Source organism: Chelonia mydas, chromosome 8, assembly GCF_015237465.2.
Source record: "Chelonia mydas isolate rCheMyd1 chromosome 8, rCheMyd1.pri.v2, whole genome shotgun sequence".
NCBI classification, from domain to species: Eukaryota; Metazoa; Chordata; order Testudines; family Cheloniidae; genus Chelonia; species Chelonia mydas.
The window spans coordinates 30,266,198-30,283,313 of NC_057854.1; the positions used below are offsets into that span (position 1 = coordinate 30,266,198).

Sequence of the window (17,116 nt, forward strand, 5' to 3'; positions counted from 1 at the left end):
CATTCAATTGGTGAATACCTGAAGGATGAAGGGGTGATCATTAGCAGCCAGCATGGATATACGAAGAACAAATCCATGCCAAACCAGCTTGATTTGCTTCTTTGATAGGGTGACTGGTTTGGTGGATAGGGGGAAATGTGGACATCATATACCTGGACTTGAGCAAAGCTTTTGAGACAGCCCCGCATGACATTCTGATAAGAAAGCTGGAGTAATGCAGCTTGGTGGAACTATAGTTAAGTAGCTACATAACTGGTTAAACAATCACAAACAACAAGTAACTGTTAATGGAATGATGTCTGACTGGAAGGAGATCTTGAGTGGGGTTCCACAGGGATCTGTTCTGGGTCCAGTATTATTTTACATCTATATTAATGACCTGGATGTAGGAATAGGGAGCATACTGATCAAATTTTCACAGAAAGCTAGAGGGGTTGCCAACACTTTGGAGGATAGTGCTGAAATTCAAAGGGATATGGATTGATTGGAGAACTGGGCTATAGATGACAAAATGAAATTCAAAAAAGGCTACACTTAAGGAAGAAAAACCAAATGCACCAATACAGAATGGGTGATAACTGGCTTGGCAGCAGCATTACTGAGAAGGATCTGGGAGTTGTCATGGATCACAACCTCAACATGAGTCAACATTGTGATGCTGTTGCAAAAAAGCAATGCAATTTTAGGTTGCATTAACAGGCGTATAGCAAGCAAGTCATGGGAGGTGATAGTACCACTCTATTCGACTCTGGTTAGGCCTGAGCTAGAGTACTGTGTCCAACTTTAGTCACCAAAGGAAAGGATCCCAAGGCGAACAACAAACATGATCAAAGGGATGGAATGTAAGCCACAGGAGCAAAGGCTGAAGGGAAAGAGGAGATTAAGGGGGGATATGATCACAGTCTTCAAATACTTGAAAGGCTGCCCTAAAAAGATGGAGAAAAGTTGTTCTCTCTTGCCACAGAGGGCAGGTCAAGAGGCAATGGGTTCAAACTATACAATGTAAAGATTTAGATTAGATCTCAAGAAAAATTTCGTAATTGTAAGAACAACAGGACAACAGAACAGACTGCCTAGGGAGGCTGTGGAAGCTCCTTCACTGGAGGCGTTCAAAAGGGGCTAGATGGCCATCTCTGTTGGATGGTTTAGACACAACAAATCCTGTATCTTGGCAGGGGAGCCGACTAGATGAGTCTTGTGGTCCCTTCTAACCCTATGATTCTGATTCTAAAAGTACCATGTTTCTCATAAATTGCTTTCATGATCACTGCGTAGATAAGGAATTATTTACAGCTTTTATTAGTTGTTTGACTTTCATACTGTGCTTTTGTTCGAGTTAAAATACCAATATGTATGAAGTCAGGCTACTAAATGTTTGTTTAAAGCCAAATTCTTGGTTCAGATTATCCAGACTGGCATGTATGTGGCATCATGGTTTTGATGACATCTCAATTTGTTCACAGGAGGAAAACAAAAAAAGCTGTTTTTATAAAGCTCCCATTTGGGGGGAAAAACAGAATTTCATATCTTATTAGTCAAATTGAGCAACAGCATCTTAACTTCACCTCACCAGAAGGTGTCACTGCAGTCTGAGAGTTAGATGAGTTCCCTTTTAGGAAAACACATTTTGTCTCGTTTCAGACCATCCTATAAAATCTGATCAAATGAAAATATCAAAGCAGAACACTTTAAACTTTTCTTTAGAATGAACTTAACTTCATTTAATATAGTTCAGCATAGTGAGATGAGTATGTAAGTAATCATTATTACTTATAAAAACCCTCTTGGGTTTCCCTTTGATTTTGTAATATATTTTTATTCTTTTTAACCTTTTGCATTTCTGTCATAGGGGATATAAGAAATGATATTTATGTTACACTGACTATGGGTGATTTTGATAAGTACAATAAAACAACCCAAAGAAATGTGGAAGTGATCATGTGTGTCTGTGACGAAGAAGGAAAAGTGATACCAGTAAGTTTTTGTCTCTTGCCATTAGCATTAAACATGAAAATGTTAAACACATCTTAGAAGTAAGCCTTACACTTCACATGAATTTTGAATAACATTGTAATGTAATATCCTGCAGTACATTTGTGTTCTATTTCTAGTGAGTTGTTTTGTCATGCTGGAATTGTTATATTTAATAAAAGCTTTACGTAATGTGCATAAACCCGTAAAAGACACTTGCTGACCTGTTATCTCTGACTAGAGAGCAAACAGATGATCTGCTTTTATTGACTGTGACTCTAGAGATTTCCTCATGGGGATTCCTGGAAGAGTAATGTAATTACTATGTTAAACTAAATGTTCCTTCTCCATTATACAACCAGCCAATGCAGGAATGGGACACGAAGACTGTATTCCTATCTCTTGGGTGGGGGTAGCCTGCTTGAGTTAGGTAACGTAGCAATGTGGATGAGTGTCTGTCTGTACGTATGCAATGTAAATATTTACTAGTTTTTTCATGGTGTCTCTTTTCCTTTTTTGTATAACTTTTTATTTGTCTCAAGACCTTAATAGCTGTCCAGTGTTTAGGAAGATTTTCTTCCACTTTGTTTTGAGCTTTATGCTATTCTTTTTGGAACTGTGCTGTATTCAGAAGAGTGAAAGCAGTGACATTTCTTAAGACCATGTAAATCTGGAGCAACTCACTGTGGTAAAAAGCCTTACCCTGTCAGAATTGAGAATTTGGCCCACATTTATCAAACTTCTCGTTAATGCATGTATGATGCAACAAATCTTTATTATGGGGCCAAACATCAAAATGTGGCCTCCAGCAGTGTGTGTGCACATCTGTCATGTGAAAATGAAGGAGAAAGATACCCCAAAGAGCTTTGGATCTCTAAGTTCTGTTGCCTACATCTGCAAGTAATGATTTTAACCCATAAGTGCAAGTTTGGGGATGTTCAAGTGGAAGCTCAGTAAAAGTCCTTTTGGAAACCTGGCACTATTTTATGTCTTCACTTAGTTTTCTTTAACAGTGCTTATCCCAAGTTTAGGCACCTCTTAATTAATTCAGTACTTAATAAAATGACCATATTTAAATGTCCAGAAATAAAATAACTTCATAACTTACATTTTCTATCTTACTCTATTCATGCACCTTCTCCCTAACTGAATGAGAAACAAAGCACATCACTGTCTATATTTACAGCTTAAGTCAATTCAGTTCAAGCACTTTTTTAGACAGAACTTCTTTTAAACCTCTTTCATTACACAAAAATGCTCATCTGTTCATTTAAGATAATCTTGAGAGCACCTAATAAATATTGGGAAGATAACTGGACTTCTGCTTTATCTAGATATAACAAAAGCAAAGCTGAATTAGAAATAGTACACAATACAGAACACTAATGTGTTTTAAATTGAAAAACTGGCACTCAATTTATTTCTGCAAACAAGAGAGAAGGCCACTTTCTATAAGTAAATGTCACAGAATAAATTTAAACAACTCGTGAGAATGGTGCATTATAAAACACCCTTTGGGGATATGTATTTCTACGAATTTAGATGACTATATTTCCTCAGTAGAACCCAGAAATAAAGCCTCATTACTCCTCTTGATGTATCAATATTACTACCTTCTTTTCTCATGTTTAAAAGAATGACTTCATAAGGTAGGAAGTGGTTAAGATAGAGGGTTCACTTATATTTATATTTATAAATGTCTGGCAGCCAATACAATGTACAAACTTAGCTTCAGTTGCACCTACAGTTGAGAACAAGTACTATGCATGTGTAATTTAGTGTGTATCTAGTGTGCATGTGTGAGGGATGCAGAATGTGCATGAGTGAGGGATGCTACATTTTTGATGGGTGATGAAACCCATCCCAAGTAGAAATAGAGGCAGAAGTGAGAGCTTGGCCTATTTTTCCCCTTAGCACAGAGAACTAGCTCCCCTGTGTGTGGGATCCCTGGCTGTACTGTGAGACTCTTTTCAGGCCATTAAATGGCCTTAGCCTAGAATTTACAAACCCTTGTGATAAAATGAGTGGAGATGAGCGCTGATCAAACTTGGGGTGATTTAAAAAAAAAAGACAGATTGGGGTCTGACCTCTTTAGCTTGTGCCAGTCTGTCGAAATAGCATAGAGTGTGAGTGTTTTGGAGGGGAGGAAATGAGGGACAAAATCAATGAGAAATTTTGGAAAAGGTAAGGTTTAGAAAAATTGGAGAATGTGAATTAAAATGTTGAAAGGGGAGGTTTTATAATGTTAAATAAGTAGAACTAGAATAAGCAATTGTTAGACATGGGGTGGGAAAGGAAGGTGAGACTAAAAATAGAAATAGAGACTTAGAGAGAAATAGAGAAACTGGGAAGAAAATGTTAAAATAGGGTTAAATATTGATATATTAAAAATAGCATCAAAACAACAAAACACAGTAGAGTAATTAATAAAATGAACAACCAGGAAAAAAAACAAGGCAGCAAGAGCTTGATGTATAGCAGGTGGCAAAAATTGGACATAGAATTGGATCTTTTTTGGGGTGTCACATTTTCTTCCCCTCTCTAAATCATAAATGGGGTATGAATTCAAGGAGAACAGTGACTGCCTTTCTGTGGTTGCTGTGTACTAGGGTGGCAGATACTGCTTGAAAACTACACTCAATTAGCTGGAGCTGAACCTGTTGGAAAGGGGTAAAGCAGACTTGCTGGTGCAAGTGGCATAATGACACCTTCAGGCAGACAGTGCTAAAGTTTGGAGCCGACAGATCCTGAGAGAAGGAGCCCAAACTACAGCCAACCAAGTGTAGAAGACTTAAATTGGGGCAAAGTTACTGTAGAGGCAGTAAAGCCTGCTGAGGCTTAATCCTGGGGTTTTATATAGGTATATTTGGGAACACCTTTTTGTTAATAAAGCAGATGCCAAGGGAAGTGGCTCTATTTTTGGACCGAATGAGCACTCCCCTTTGGAGTGGGGAGGGGATGCTACTGGTGTGGGTGGGGCCTATCCAGACCACAATGCACTTTGGGGCATAACTTTGAGTGTAGAAATGAAACATGACAAATGTAAAAATACGCCCTGAAATGAGATGTACTAGGGGTAGAAGGGAGTCCACAGGAGGGGGCCTTATTGCCAGCATGCCCCCTGCTCCTAGTACTGCCCCTAGAGGGAAGTCTCACTGAGCAAGACAATGGCCTGGGAATTCTGAGTTAATTCATAGGAGAGATTTTGGAATCTAAATTGGGAGTGCCTTCCTGAACTGAAGTAATCGTGTCCAGTTGCGCCTACTTTAGGTTCAGAACCTTAAAAGGGGATGGACTACTTTTCGGAAAGAGAGGAATGTTACTTTCTAAAAGCCAAGGAAGCGAGTTCTAGAGACAGAAATCCTCCCTAGTTGTATTGTAGTTTTCTGGCCATTTAGAGATTAAATAAAATAAGCCGCCTAAAGGAAGTGTTCCCAGGCATTTCTCTAGGATTTTGTTGCTTGCTTTCTTGGAAAAGAGCCCTGTGAAATTTGAAACCCCAGAAAAGAGAGGGCTTTGGTATCTTTGCTTTGCTTGGTCCTCCTGGGAAGTTTTTCTCTAGCTGCATAGATGTCCAGCTAAACCTCCCAGAAAACTGAAAAAAGCAAACACAACTTATCAACTTCCCTTTCCCATACACAAACACCTACATCTTAGACCCTTTATGGAGCAAGTTATTTGCTGGGCACTGGCTGCATGCTAAAGGAATTAAAATCTCCTGAGGTTGCCCAAGCCTTCTCTATTCTGGCATTTCCCGCTGTTGGAAGTTTTTTGTGATTCAGGGTTGTTCAAGGGATTGTGTTTGTGGATGTGTCATAAATACAAAGGGAAGGGCAACAACCTTTATGTATGCAGTAATATAAAATCCCTCTTGGCCAGAGGTACAGAATCCCCTTACCTGTAAGGGGTTAATCAGTTCAATTAACCTAGTTAGTACCTGACCAGAAGGACCAATGTGGAAAGAAGATACTTTCAAATCTGGGGAGGGGGAGGCTTTGTTTTTGTGCTCTGTGTGTGTTCTCTCGGGAGACAGAGAGACCAAGCAAGTAATCCAGCTCCTACTGAATGATACATCTAAAATTACAGGAATAGTAAGTAATAGCAAGGAAATGCGTTAGAGTATCTTTTGTTTTAGCTTGTGAATTTTCCCTATGCTTAGAAGGAGGTTTATCCCTGTTTTTTGTAACCTTAAAGTTTTGCCTACAGGGGAATCCTCTGTGTTTTGAATCTGATTACCCTGTAAAAATTACCTTCCATCCTGATTTTACAGAGGTGGTCTTTTACTTCTTTTTCTTTATAATAAAGTTCTGTTTTTTTGTTTTTTTGTTCTTTTTTTTAAGAATCTGATTGGTTTTAGTATCCTAAAAACCCAGGGATTTCGCTGTGCTCACCTGTACCAATTGGTGAGGATATTATTCTTAAGCCTGCCCAGGAAAGGGGGTGAAGGGATTGGGGGAAATATTTTGGGGAACAGAAACTCCAAGTGGTTCTTTTTCTTGAATCTTTGTCTAACTCACTTTGGTGGTGGCAGTGAATACTGTCCAAGGACAAGAAAGGATTTGTGCCTTGGGAAAGTTTTTTAACCTCAGATGGTAGAAATAAGCTTAGGGGGTCTTTCATGTGGGTCCCCACATCTCTACCCCAGAGTTCAGAGTGGGGAGGGAACCCTGACAGGATGTCTGACCCTGGCCTACATTCTCCTGTGAAACATTTAAAATAAATGCCCTCCTGAGGCACAACACGACTATGTAGTGGTACTACACACCATTTGTACTCCAGTTTGTCAATATATAGTCTTTTCTTGCAGTCTTTGCATGTACAAAACTTGCATGGATTTCAATGGGAGCCATGTAAGGGGTGATAGAACTGCATGCACTAGGCTGAAGACTACTTTTATTGTTCAACTTGGTTGCAGTACAAAAAACAAAACAAAAAGAAGAAACACGCTGGAAAGCATTAAAATACCTCTTGGTGGGAATAGAAGACATTTGATCATATTTTACACGTAGGATGGTTGACGTTTCTATACTTGAAGTAGATTATAATCTCCTTGAGCCAGAGACTTCCTTATGTGTTTCTATCACAGTGGGTTGCTGGTCTGACTGAGGTCTCTAGGTGCTATCACAGTACAAATAATACAACTTTTTTTTATTATTTGTGCAGTGAACAGAATATCCTGTACTCCTTTTTATATGTGTCTTTAAATGTAGCACTGTAGCCTCTAGCTGTAAACAATTCTTTTGTGTTGCATTTAAATTGGAAGATGCTTTTCCATTTAAATTAGGTTGATGGTGTTCTTGGTTCTATACAATGGGCCAAATTCACCTCTGGAATAAACAAGGTGAATTGCATTGATTGAGTATAGTGAACCCATACTCATGCCAATAATCAAGTTAGCCTCTGAATACTGTTGTCAGTGTTGCACCTTCTAAAGATTTGTAGAAAGACTGGCACTAGCATGTATTTAGAGCTAAAAACCCCACAAAATGCATTGTGGATGTCTGAAGATTTAGAAATAATTCAAGTAAAATACAGCCTGATCAATGCAAGCCCATCAGGGAACTTATTTTGTAAGGATTTTTTTTAAAAAATATCCGATTAATACATCAGTGTTACAAACAAGTGACAAGACTGGTTACCGTTAGGGTCCGAAATTTTCAGAATGTTTTATATTGATGGAGTGCTGCTAATACTAGATAATTGTATTCATTTCCTTGTAGTGTTTTGACTTCTTTAGCAATCAGAATGTGAGGTGTGAGAGACAGGATGGGAAATGTGATCTGATGATCTGGTCATGACTTCCTGCTTCTCCTCATGGCTCTGATTTCTAGAATGCTAGTATTTATTATAGTTAAACAGCTTTTACTTCTAGTTCTTTAGATGAATTTTGTAAATCTGTTATGCTGAAAATATGTACCTTGTTGGAGTGTTCTTAAGTAGGAGAGTTTTGCCTTTTACCCACATCCCATGAATTATTTACACAAAATAACTAAGTTTTTGTATTTTTTTTCTCTTTTTGTGTAAGAATGCAATTTGTTTGGGAGCAGGGGACAAACCTGTAAGTGAATACAGATCAGTTCTCTACTATCAGGTCAAACAGCCACGCTGGATGGAAACATTAAAGGTATGACACAAACATTTTTCATTTATATTTTCCCCTTCAGTTGTCAGGTCCTATCTTTTCTCCTAAAAAACAAACAAACAAACCAAAACAACAACAACCTATTACAGTGCAACTCACATTTTTTGTAACAAATACCTTGAGGTCTTGAAATATAGTTGCATGTATGTCTTCCATCAGCTATCAGTTTGGGATACATGATAAGTGACGCTTAAAGTTTCAGTCCAGAAAGCTGTGTTAGGATTTCTTGTTGTTGTAGCAGCAAAACCCATGAGATCATCTTAGTTTACCTTATGTCCTGAATATGCCATATTGAAAATGCAGTACACCATTAGCTATATTGGTGTAAAATAGAGAAAGTGAGAAGCTTGAGTGATTAAACGAGTATGGTAAATAACCTCTGTAAATTTTAGATTGTTAGAGAAGAACTAATAGACACCTATGTAATCAGTGTTTAATTGTAATAGTCTGGAAGGTCTGAAGGCAATAATTACAAAACATGGCTCAAGGTTACTTGACAAGTCTACAGTCAATGCTTTTTTGGAAAAGTGCTGTGGAAGATGGGCTGAATTATGTTAGTAATCTGTATAATAAGTCTGCGACTGCACCAATGTATGTAGTGACAGTGGATAGAGGAAGGTAGGTCATCTGCAGCTGTAAAACATGTTTGTAGTTTTGAAAGCACTGACAAATGCATTTTGACATCTTGTTGCCATTTTAAATTTTGGCAGTAACTTGAATAGATTTTGTATTGAAAGCCATTAGAAATAGTTGTGCTTTCAATTATTTGAAAATTGGGGTTTCAAGTCAGATTAAGGTAGTGTAAAATGCTGTGTTGTAGCTAGTGATGTTCAAGATAGTCTCATGTGACTTCAGGAGCCACCATTGTCTAAGCAATAAAGAGAGACAAGGTGAGTAAAGTAATACCTTTTACTGGATCAACTTCTGTGGGTGAGATAAGGTTGCCTGTCTGTCTTTCATCCACAGAAGTTGGTCCAATGAAAGATATTACCTCACCCACCTTGTCCTGCTAATATCCTGGGACCAACACAGCTACTACTATACTGAAAATAGGAATAACCACAAGATGGACATCAGAATTATATAATTTAAAAATCTGATATGTGACCACTCAGATCATGAGAATGTTTTATACTAATGGAGTGCTGCTAATATTGGATAACGTATTCATTTCCTTGTAGTGTCTGTGACTTTTAGCAATCAGAATGAGAAGTGTGAGAGAGTGGGTGGGAATGTGATCTGATGATCTGGTCATGACTCCCTTGTTCTCTTCATGGCTCTGATACTGACTTGCTCTGCAGCTTTGGGAAAGTCATTTAATATTTCTCTACTCCAGCTCATCCATTACTGAAGAGGTATAATTACCTCCATAGGGCTTTATGATTGATGTTAAAGGGTTTTGAGAGGTATTCTATAAATCGATATAATTAACAGTACAATTTCACTTTCCTTTTTTGTTTTCTAGTACATGAAATTTTGTCCGCCCTATAACTGATGGCTTTATCCATACTCGCATGCAAATTGGAATTGGTCCTGATGAACATTTTCATTCTGGACTGTATAATAGGAACCCAGGCACCCAGAGCTCAGTCTACTTCCTCCTGCTGCAGTCCTTTCTTACACCCTCCTCCATTCTGCTTGACTGTGGTGCCTAATGACTGTGGAATTCATTAGGAATTCCAAGCAGATGATTTCAGGACTAGGATCTCTTCTGCTTCCCGAGGCCAGGCCAAGGCAAATGTGTTTTGTGTATGCAAGGCTTTATAGGGCCAGCATACAGGTGGGAAAGAGTAGCACTGATTTTTGCACGTGGTTATGTCTGTCTCAAGTTTCGTCAGGTGCCCCCTCTTGCCCACTCACCAGATGGCTGTGAGTAGGGTTGCCAACTTCCTAATAGCACAAAACCGAACACCCTAGCCCCACCCCTTCCCCCAAAGGCCCCCACCCCCACTCACTACATTCCCACTCCCTCGGAGGCTTTCTCCCCCCCACCCTTACTCACTTTCACTGGGTTGGGGCAGGGGGTTGTGGTGTGGGAGGCGTGGTGCCAGAAATGAGGGGTTCAGGGTATGTGTGTGGGGGTCCAGCCTGGGGCAGGGAGTTGGGGTGCGGAAGGGGATGTGGGCTCTGGGGTGGGGCTGGGGATGAGGGGTTCAGGGTGTGGGAGGGGGCTCTGAGTTTTGGGGGGGGGGCTGGGTTGGGGTGGGGTGCAGCTTACCTTGGGCAGCTCCCAGTCAGTGGCACAGCAGGGCTAAGGTGTCCTGGCAGCGTGCTGTGCTCCGGAAGGGACCAGCAGGTCCAGCTCCTAAGCAGGGGGGCCATGGTGCTCTGAGCGCTGCTCTTGCCCACCGGCCCTGCCCCCCAACTCCCATTGGACACGGTTCCTGGCTGATGGGAGTGTGGAGCTGGTGCTCGAGTTGGGGACAGCATGCAGAGCCCTGTGGCCCCTCTGCCTAGGAGCTGGACTTGCTGGCTGCTTCCGGGATGCAGCACGCTGCCAGGACAGGTAGGAACTAGCCTGCCTTAGACCCACAGCACTGCTGACCAGACTTTTAATGGCCTGGTCGGCAGTGCTGACTGGAGCCGCCAGGGTCCTTTTTTGACTGAGTGTTCCGGTTGAAAACAGGACACCTGGCAACTCTAGCTGTGAGGAGCCCACTGGACCCCATGTGTTTTAAGCCTCCAGAGTTGAACAGAATCCAGACACTGCCTCTGGTTGGGATCCCTCAACATACTCACAGGGCGATGATCCTCCATTTAGCACACTCTTCTGAAAGCTGAAATTTTATGATCCAGCTGCCTACCCCCTGTTACCAGTGCCAACTGCTCACTCTCCTAAAGCTTAAACACTCTCTCTTCGAGAACTTCCACCATCTGGTTGCTCTGTGTCCACAGGTTAACTCTTGAAGGGCATGTGTGTAACACATAATGCACAGACTGACTTTCAGAGGATTCTAAACCACTATTGCTCTTAATCACAAGAAATACACAGGTCTATACAAAAATAAGTCTATATACATTTCTCTGCCTTCGTTTCCTCACCAGTCCAGAGCATATGTTTCCAATTCCCTCAAGTTGATACGTCCCATCATCATTACCTGGCTCCTTTGTCCTGCTGCTAGTAATTTTCCGCTCTTCAAACCCAAGTCTACTTACACGCAGGCTGGAGGAAGTGGCTTCTCCCAGCTCTAGACACCCTCCTCCTTAGCATATATATTGAGCAATCAGAGTACAGTCATTAAAGGTAACTCTTCTCCATTGTCCCTCATCTGGAAGAGATGTGCTTACAAGCTTGTCAGCAATAATTGATATACAGAGGCATTCCTTGATGCAGCACTTTTCAGTAAGAACAACTTCACAGTGTCAACCAGAATTTGTAAATTGCCCAGATTGCATGAGTGGCTAAACCCAGCAATTAAAGGAATGGTGGATATTCATTTCAAAGTAGACAAGTTTCATTATGTGCTATAACTTCTGATTTATAAAAGGTGGCAGTCCCCATTGAAGACATGCAAAGAATACATCTGCGTTTCATGTTCAGACATAGGTCATCTCAAGAGTGTAAGTACAGAATTTTTATTCTTTTTCTTTGCAATCAAGGTTGCCAGTCCTTTTAAAAAAAATAACACATGATTTTGTACTTTGTAGCTAAAGACAAGGGAGAAAAGAATTTTGCAATGGCCTATGTAAAGCTCATGAAAGAGGATGGTACAACTCTGCAAGATGGCTCCCATGAGTTGGTAGTCTTAAAGGTATAGTAATGAAGGTTGTTGCATAGAAGCAATTATTTTTTTCACTGACTTTTTTACTATTCAGTCTTCTATGATATTCCCAATTTTCTATGGTCTTCCTCTCATTATCCTACTAAAGACTTAAATTATGTGGTCCTTCCTCTGAATGGACAAGACTGGATTCATCTTTTTCCAGAGTTGGTCAAGACGACCCCAAACATCCGCTATAGGTAGGAATCATTGTAGAATGACACAGGACAGTTGCTGTTCCCACATTTTAACCTTTGTTGCCCTGCTTAAAGTCTACTTTGTCCCTACTTCTAGAAGCTTGGGACAAAACTCAAGACCTGGACTGAAACCATCATTAGAGCTTGGAATATGATTCAGTTAATTTTACCATGATCTCTCCTGCCTTGTGAATAATCTGTGAACAGCTTGTGACTTTCTAGTATTTGTGAGGGGTTGGTTGCTTTATAATTACAATGAATACTAAGATGTGGATTGTATATGAACAGTCAGTTGCAGGGATTTGGATACCGGACATTGAACAGTGCTGGTTTGTTCTGATTGGCCACAAATAACATGGTTGACTTTTCCCCCCGCCCCGTCCCCGGTTGGATGCATGATATTAAACTTGGGTTTCTCAGGCAGATACTGAAGACTGGGAATTGGAAATGAATTTCCTGAAAATATAATCAATCCTGTACTTAATTAGTTGTTTCCAAATGTGTTCTGTCCAGTAAACTAGTTTTTCTGTAATATTCATGGAAAGCTATAACAGAGGCCTGCACACAACTAAAGCAAATTGTTTATAAATTCCAGTGGAGATTAATGTGTTTTTTTTAGATATCTGCCCACCTCTTGTTGGTGTTAAAACTGATAAATATTGAGGCCAGAAGGGACCATTATGATCATCCAGTCTTGACTGATTGTATAATGCAACCCATAAAATTTCAGCAAGTGATTCCTGCATCAAGCCCATAACTTCTGGTTAAGCGAGAGCATATATATATTAGAAATGCTAAACTGAGTTGGCACATCATATTTGTGGTAGAAAATAGATCATTTCTGACAGAGAAATGCTACTTCTAGAATTCAAATACAGAAACACCAGTGCTAAGCATTTAAAAACATGAGTCAGGATCCCAGAAATGGAAGGGCTTTAAACTCAAGAGGTTTTAAATACCTTTTAAAGCTTTTAGGGGTGGTGGCTTCCCCCCCCCCTTTTTTTTTTTGTCTTCTGATGTTCAGTCCTTTGGTGTGCACTTGAATCATGTTTTCAAGCTTTTCTCTGAAAGTTAGAAACTTTCTATTCAAAATGAAAGCTGTGACTCTCATGTATTTTTTTTTTTAAAAAATCCTAATTGTGAGACTGATAAAATTGAGGAAGCAGGCAACACTTGCCAATGTTCTAGTACATCTTCAACTTCAGAAGTGACCTTTCTGCCCTCAATATATCTTTTGATAATTTTCAGGGTTTTCCTGTGCTTTGCTTGTCTGCAGCTAGAAAATAGACATCTCCTCATGGGATGGAAACCATTTTTTTTTTTAATGCTTTTGAGAGAGAACCTGAACTGAGTTAGGCACCAAGCCCCTTTTTACATCTTGTCAGTCTGGGAAGCATCTCTGTCCTCTCTTAGGGATGCATTAGCATGAATTATCTCAAGAACTATTTAAACCATAAAAACTGACACCATAGGTCTGTTGGCACACAGCCCTTCTTTCACAGGCCAAACCTTTTGGAGCTATGGTAAATATCAAAGAATAAGTCTCCTGAATCTAGAAATCCTGTGCCGAGTAAATTTCAGGTCAACACACTCTCCTCCACATCTGCTACACTTGGTCTGCAGGCTGGCAGTTGCACCTTCTGATATGGTCTGGAAATTCAGCTTCAAACCTGAACAGTCATGATATTTGAATAGTTGCAACAATATTGGGTACAAACTGTGAACTGACGGATGTACTATATGGTGCAAGTAGCTATTCCAAGATCTGTAGTTAGGTATATTCTATTTTCCTTCCCTAGTACCTACCTTTTCATAATCTGACTGAAGTGGTTGTTTGGTTTTTTTTTTTTCATTTTAATAGGCTTCTTTTGCTAGAAGCTTGCGTTGGGGAGACTGTTTTCAGTTCTAGTCTTACTTGTCAACTGAGTAGAGTTTTCCCTAATTTCTCATTTCTGAATCGTTCCAATGTAATCAAGTTGGATTTTATGACAAACTGAATGCAGTCTGTTGTAGTATCTGTCCTCCCTAATCAATATCCAAGTGCATAAAATTATTGAGAGGACCTCTAAAATAATTTTACAGAATACAGATTAACTTTGCCTGATACAAAATTATGATGTCATTTTCTTTGGCTCATCACTATTCACAGCCTCTCTTAGAAGACCAAACACCACAATTCTGTTTTGATTGACTCTCTATGGAATGTCTTCAAATCAGAAGAAATAATCTCCCATTTTACAACTTGCCGATTATTCCTGAATAACATCTCTAAGATATCACCTTTCCCTTCAGACAGTCCAGGTCACCCTACTGTTAGATCTCAATTACTGCAACATCATCTTCTGTGACCTTGAATTATGCAGTCTCGACCCCCTCCCCCCTGCCCTTGTAGCCATTCAAAATAGTGCTTCAAAGAAAAATTTCCAGGATTCTTGCTTTGATCACATCATCCTCTTTGCATCCCTTCACTGTCCTCTTCTCTTCTCCATTTCATCAAACACAAATTACTTTGTCACTTTCAAGGCCCTTCATGTCCTATCCCCACTTTACTTGTCTGTCATGTGCTATTGAGAGGTCCAGTCTGCATTCTGCCACTGATATCAGCCAGCATTGTCCACTTATTACATTTTCAAACAGTCACCTTTCCAATTTCTTCTGGGCTGCCCTTTGCATATGGGAAGGAGCACCCTTTGAGTACCCTCAAAGTCACCCCTCCTTAAACTTTTCCTGTGGTGCCTAGAAAAAAAATCTTGACAGTGGTGAGGTTGCTGGTGTGTCGCGACTGCAGCTTTCTTGCTGACCAGCATTGTTTGTATTTACTTGTGCTCCTCCATCTGTGTGCAGTCACCTGTTTTCTCTTACCTATGCTTACTTTGTAAACTATTTTGGGGGCAGGGACCCTTTTTTTGTTATGTTTGTGCAGTGCCCAATGCTTGTCCAGGACTGTGATTCCTATGCATTCCTGCAATACAAATAATACATAACTAATATCTTTTCAGGGTGATAGTAAGAAAATGGAGGATGCCAGTGCTTATTTGACTCTACCTTCCTCTCGTCAACATGTGGAGAATAAAGGATTGACCTTAAGCCGAAGTGCTAGCAGTGTAGGAGGACTCTCAGTAAGCACACGGGATGCCTTTTCTATTTCAACTCTGGTTTGTTCAACAAAGCTAACTCAAAATGGTATGCAGTTCATATTCTTGTGTAAGCTTTTGAAAAAGGCTATTACACATTCTTAAAACTCACACGGACATTAAAAAGCTATCTTCTCTGCCATTTATTTCAGTGGGTTTACTGGGTCTTTTGAAGTGGCGCATGAAACCAGAACTGCTACAGGAAAATTTAGAAAAATTGAAGATTGTGGATGGCGAGGAAGTTGTGAAGGTACCTCCTTTCCAATGTTACATTCAGTTACACAACTGCTGTTCTGTTGTTGTTGGCGCTCTGTAAATAGCAGACTGCTGGGTTCCTCTCCCCTTTACAGATGATTTTGTGAGCCTTCTGCTTCTCTTTTGACAGAGGATAGAACCTTTAGGCTTCTATCAGGCTGTTGTTCATGGCATTCAACAATCGTCTGATAGAGGGGATTGGATCGTGATATGGTTGGTTATTTCTTCATGATCTCTATTATTTTTTTCCATTTAGTAGAGTAGGTATGCCATTGTTATTCCAGAACCTAGTCTTCCTCCACACAATGGAAAGAATACACCATTCCAGTGATTTAGGAAGAGGTGATGCTGCAGAGCGCAGCTGCACATCACTCTTCCCTTAGATCAGAGATAATTTTCTCTGATCACATAAAATCATTACAGTGACAAAGTTTTGCCATTAATGGTACAAGATGCTCAGAGGAAACAATTTTCAATATATCTTAGTACCAATCTTGGTGAAAGCAAAATACAGTTTGCACACTTATAAGGATTAATCTAGTGGGACAGTAAGAATAATTTTTAAATAGATATTAGATACAATATGGATGGAGAAAATCATGTAGCCACTATAGGATGGTAATTTAGGATTTCATTAGTATTATGAGGAAGTGTCCTCATATTAGACAGTTTAATGTCAGAAATTCCTATGCTGACATCACACATTGTTGCTTGCTGGGCCATGTTTAAACAAGTGTGCAAGAGTACAATAAATTTTTGATGTTAGGTTAATTTCATTTGACTCACTAGCAGATATGAACATATAGCCCACGGTATTTGACTTCTTTCAGCCATACATATAAAATTTATTTGACCATATATCCCTTTGCAAATTTGAAATGCATGTGCAGAAGAAAATCTAAGTGACAACATAACAAATGTTTAGCCTAGATGAGAGTAGATTAGAGGTTGTAATACTGAAAGAGCTATTGGATAAATCTGAGTCACTCTACGTTAACAAATGCAAGTGATGTGCATTTACTTTAAATATCTGTTGTTTATTGCTCTATGTAAAGACTATTTGCAAGGTTGCAGAAGTAGCTAAAACTGGCAGATACAAAACCTCAAGGGAAATAACTTCTGCAACTTCCCATTCCTAAAGGCGTGTGCCTCCAATTTTCATTAGTGTTTTTCCAGAAGGTAGAAAGATGGCTTAATCTTGGTCTTTCTCCTTGTCAAATTGTATTCCCCATATGTGTATCTACATCTATCTAGCTATATATCACTAGCAGAGGCAGTAATACTGTCCTGTATCCAACACGTATAGCTTATTTTCTGTGTACTTGAAGCTTCACATAGTTGTCTTCTGGGACACCCACCTTGATTAAGGGAATATTGCTCAGCTAACTCAGAGTCCCATGAATATTCCAGACATAGTATTAATCTAACACTTAGAGATCCTTAATTCAACATCTTACTGCTTCCACATGCCTTAGCCAATGGAAACACGTTATTGTTGCTAGTTTGTGGTGCCATGTCTCTTCCCGCTGTACTTTGTATGTGTTCAAATCATTGGGAAAATAGCTAAAACAACCATTTCCCCCCCTGGCATCGGACCTTTACTTTGCATCTGTAGTTTACTCTTCAGGAAACTAGAAAACTGACTTACTATGCAAA

General features: G+C 39.7%; 1 protein-coding gene across 3 annotated transcripts in view; it reads left to right on the forward strand.

The window, feature by feature from the left end:
- DOCK2 (dedicator of cytokinesis 2) overlaps positions 1 to 17,116 on the forward strand; it is a 495,629-nt gene that overhangs the window by 76,957 nt on the left and 401,556 nt on the right. For all 3 annotated transcript variants that reach the window (XM_037906215.2, XM_043520976.1, XM_043520978.1), the window contains exons 14-19: positions 1,850 to 1,974; positions 7,997 to 8,095; positions 11,602 to 11,674; positions 11,762 to 11,865; positions 15,071 to 15,254; positions 15,358 to 15,455. In XM_037906215.2, the coding sequence (XP_037762143.1) occupies positions 1,850 to 1,974; positions 7,997 to 8,095; positions 11,602 to 11,674; positions 11,762 to 11,865; positions 15,071 to 15,254; positions 15,358 to 15,455 (683 nt within the window). The remainder of the gene's footprint in view (positions 1 to 1,849; positions 1,975 to 7,996; positions 8,096 to 11,601; positions 11,675 to 11,761; positions 11,866 to 15,070; positions 15,255 to 15,357; positions 15,456 to 17,116) is intronic.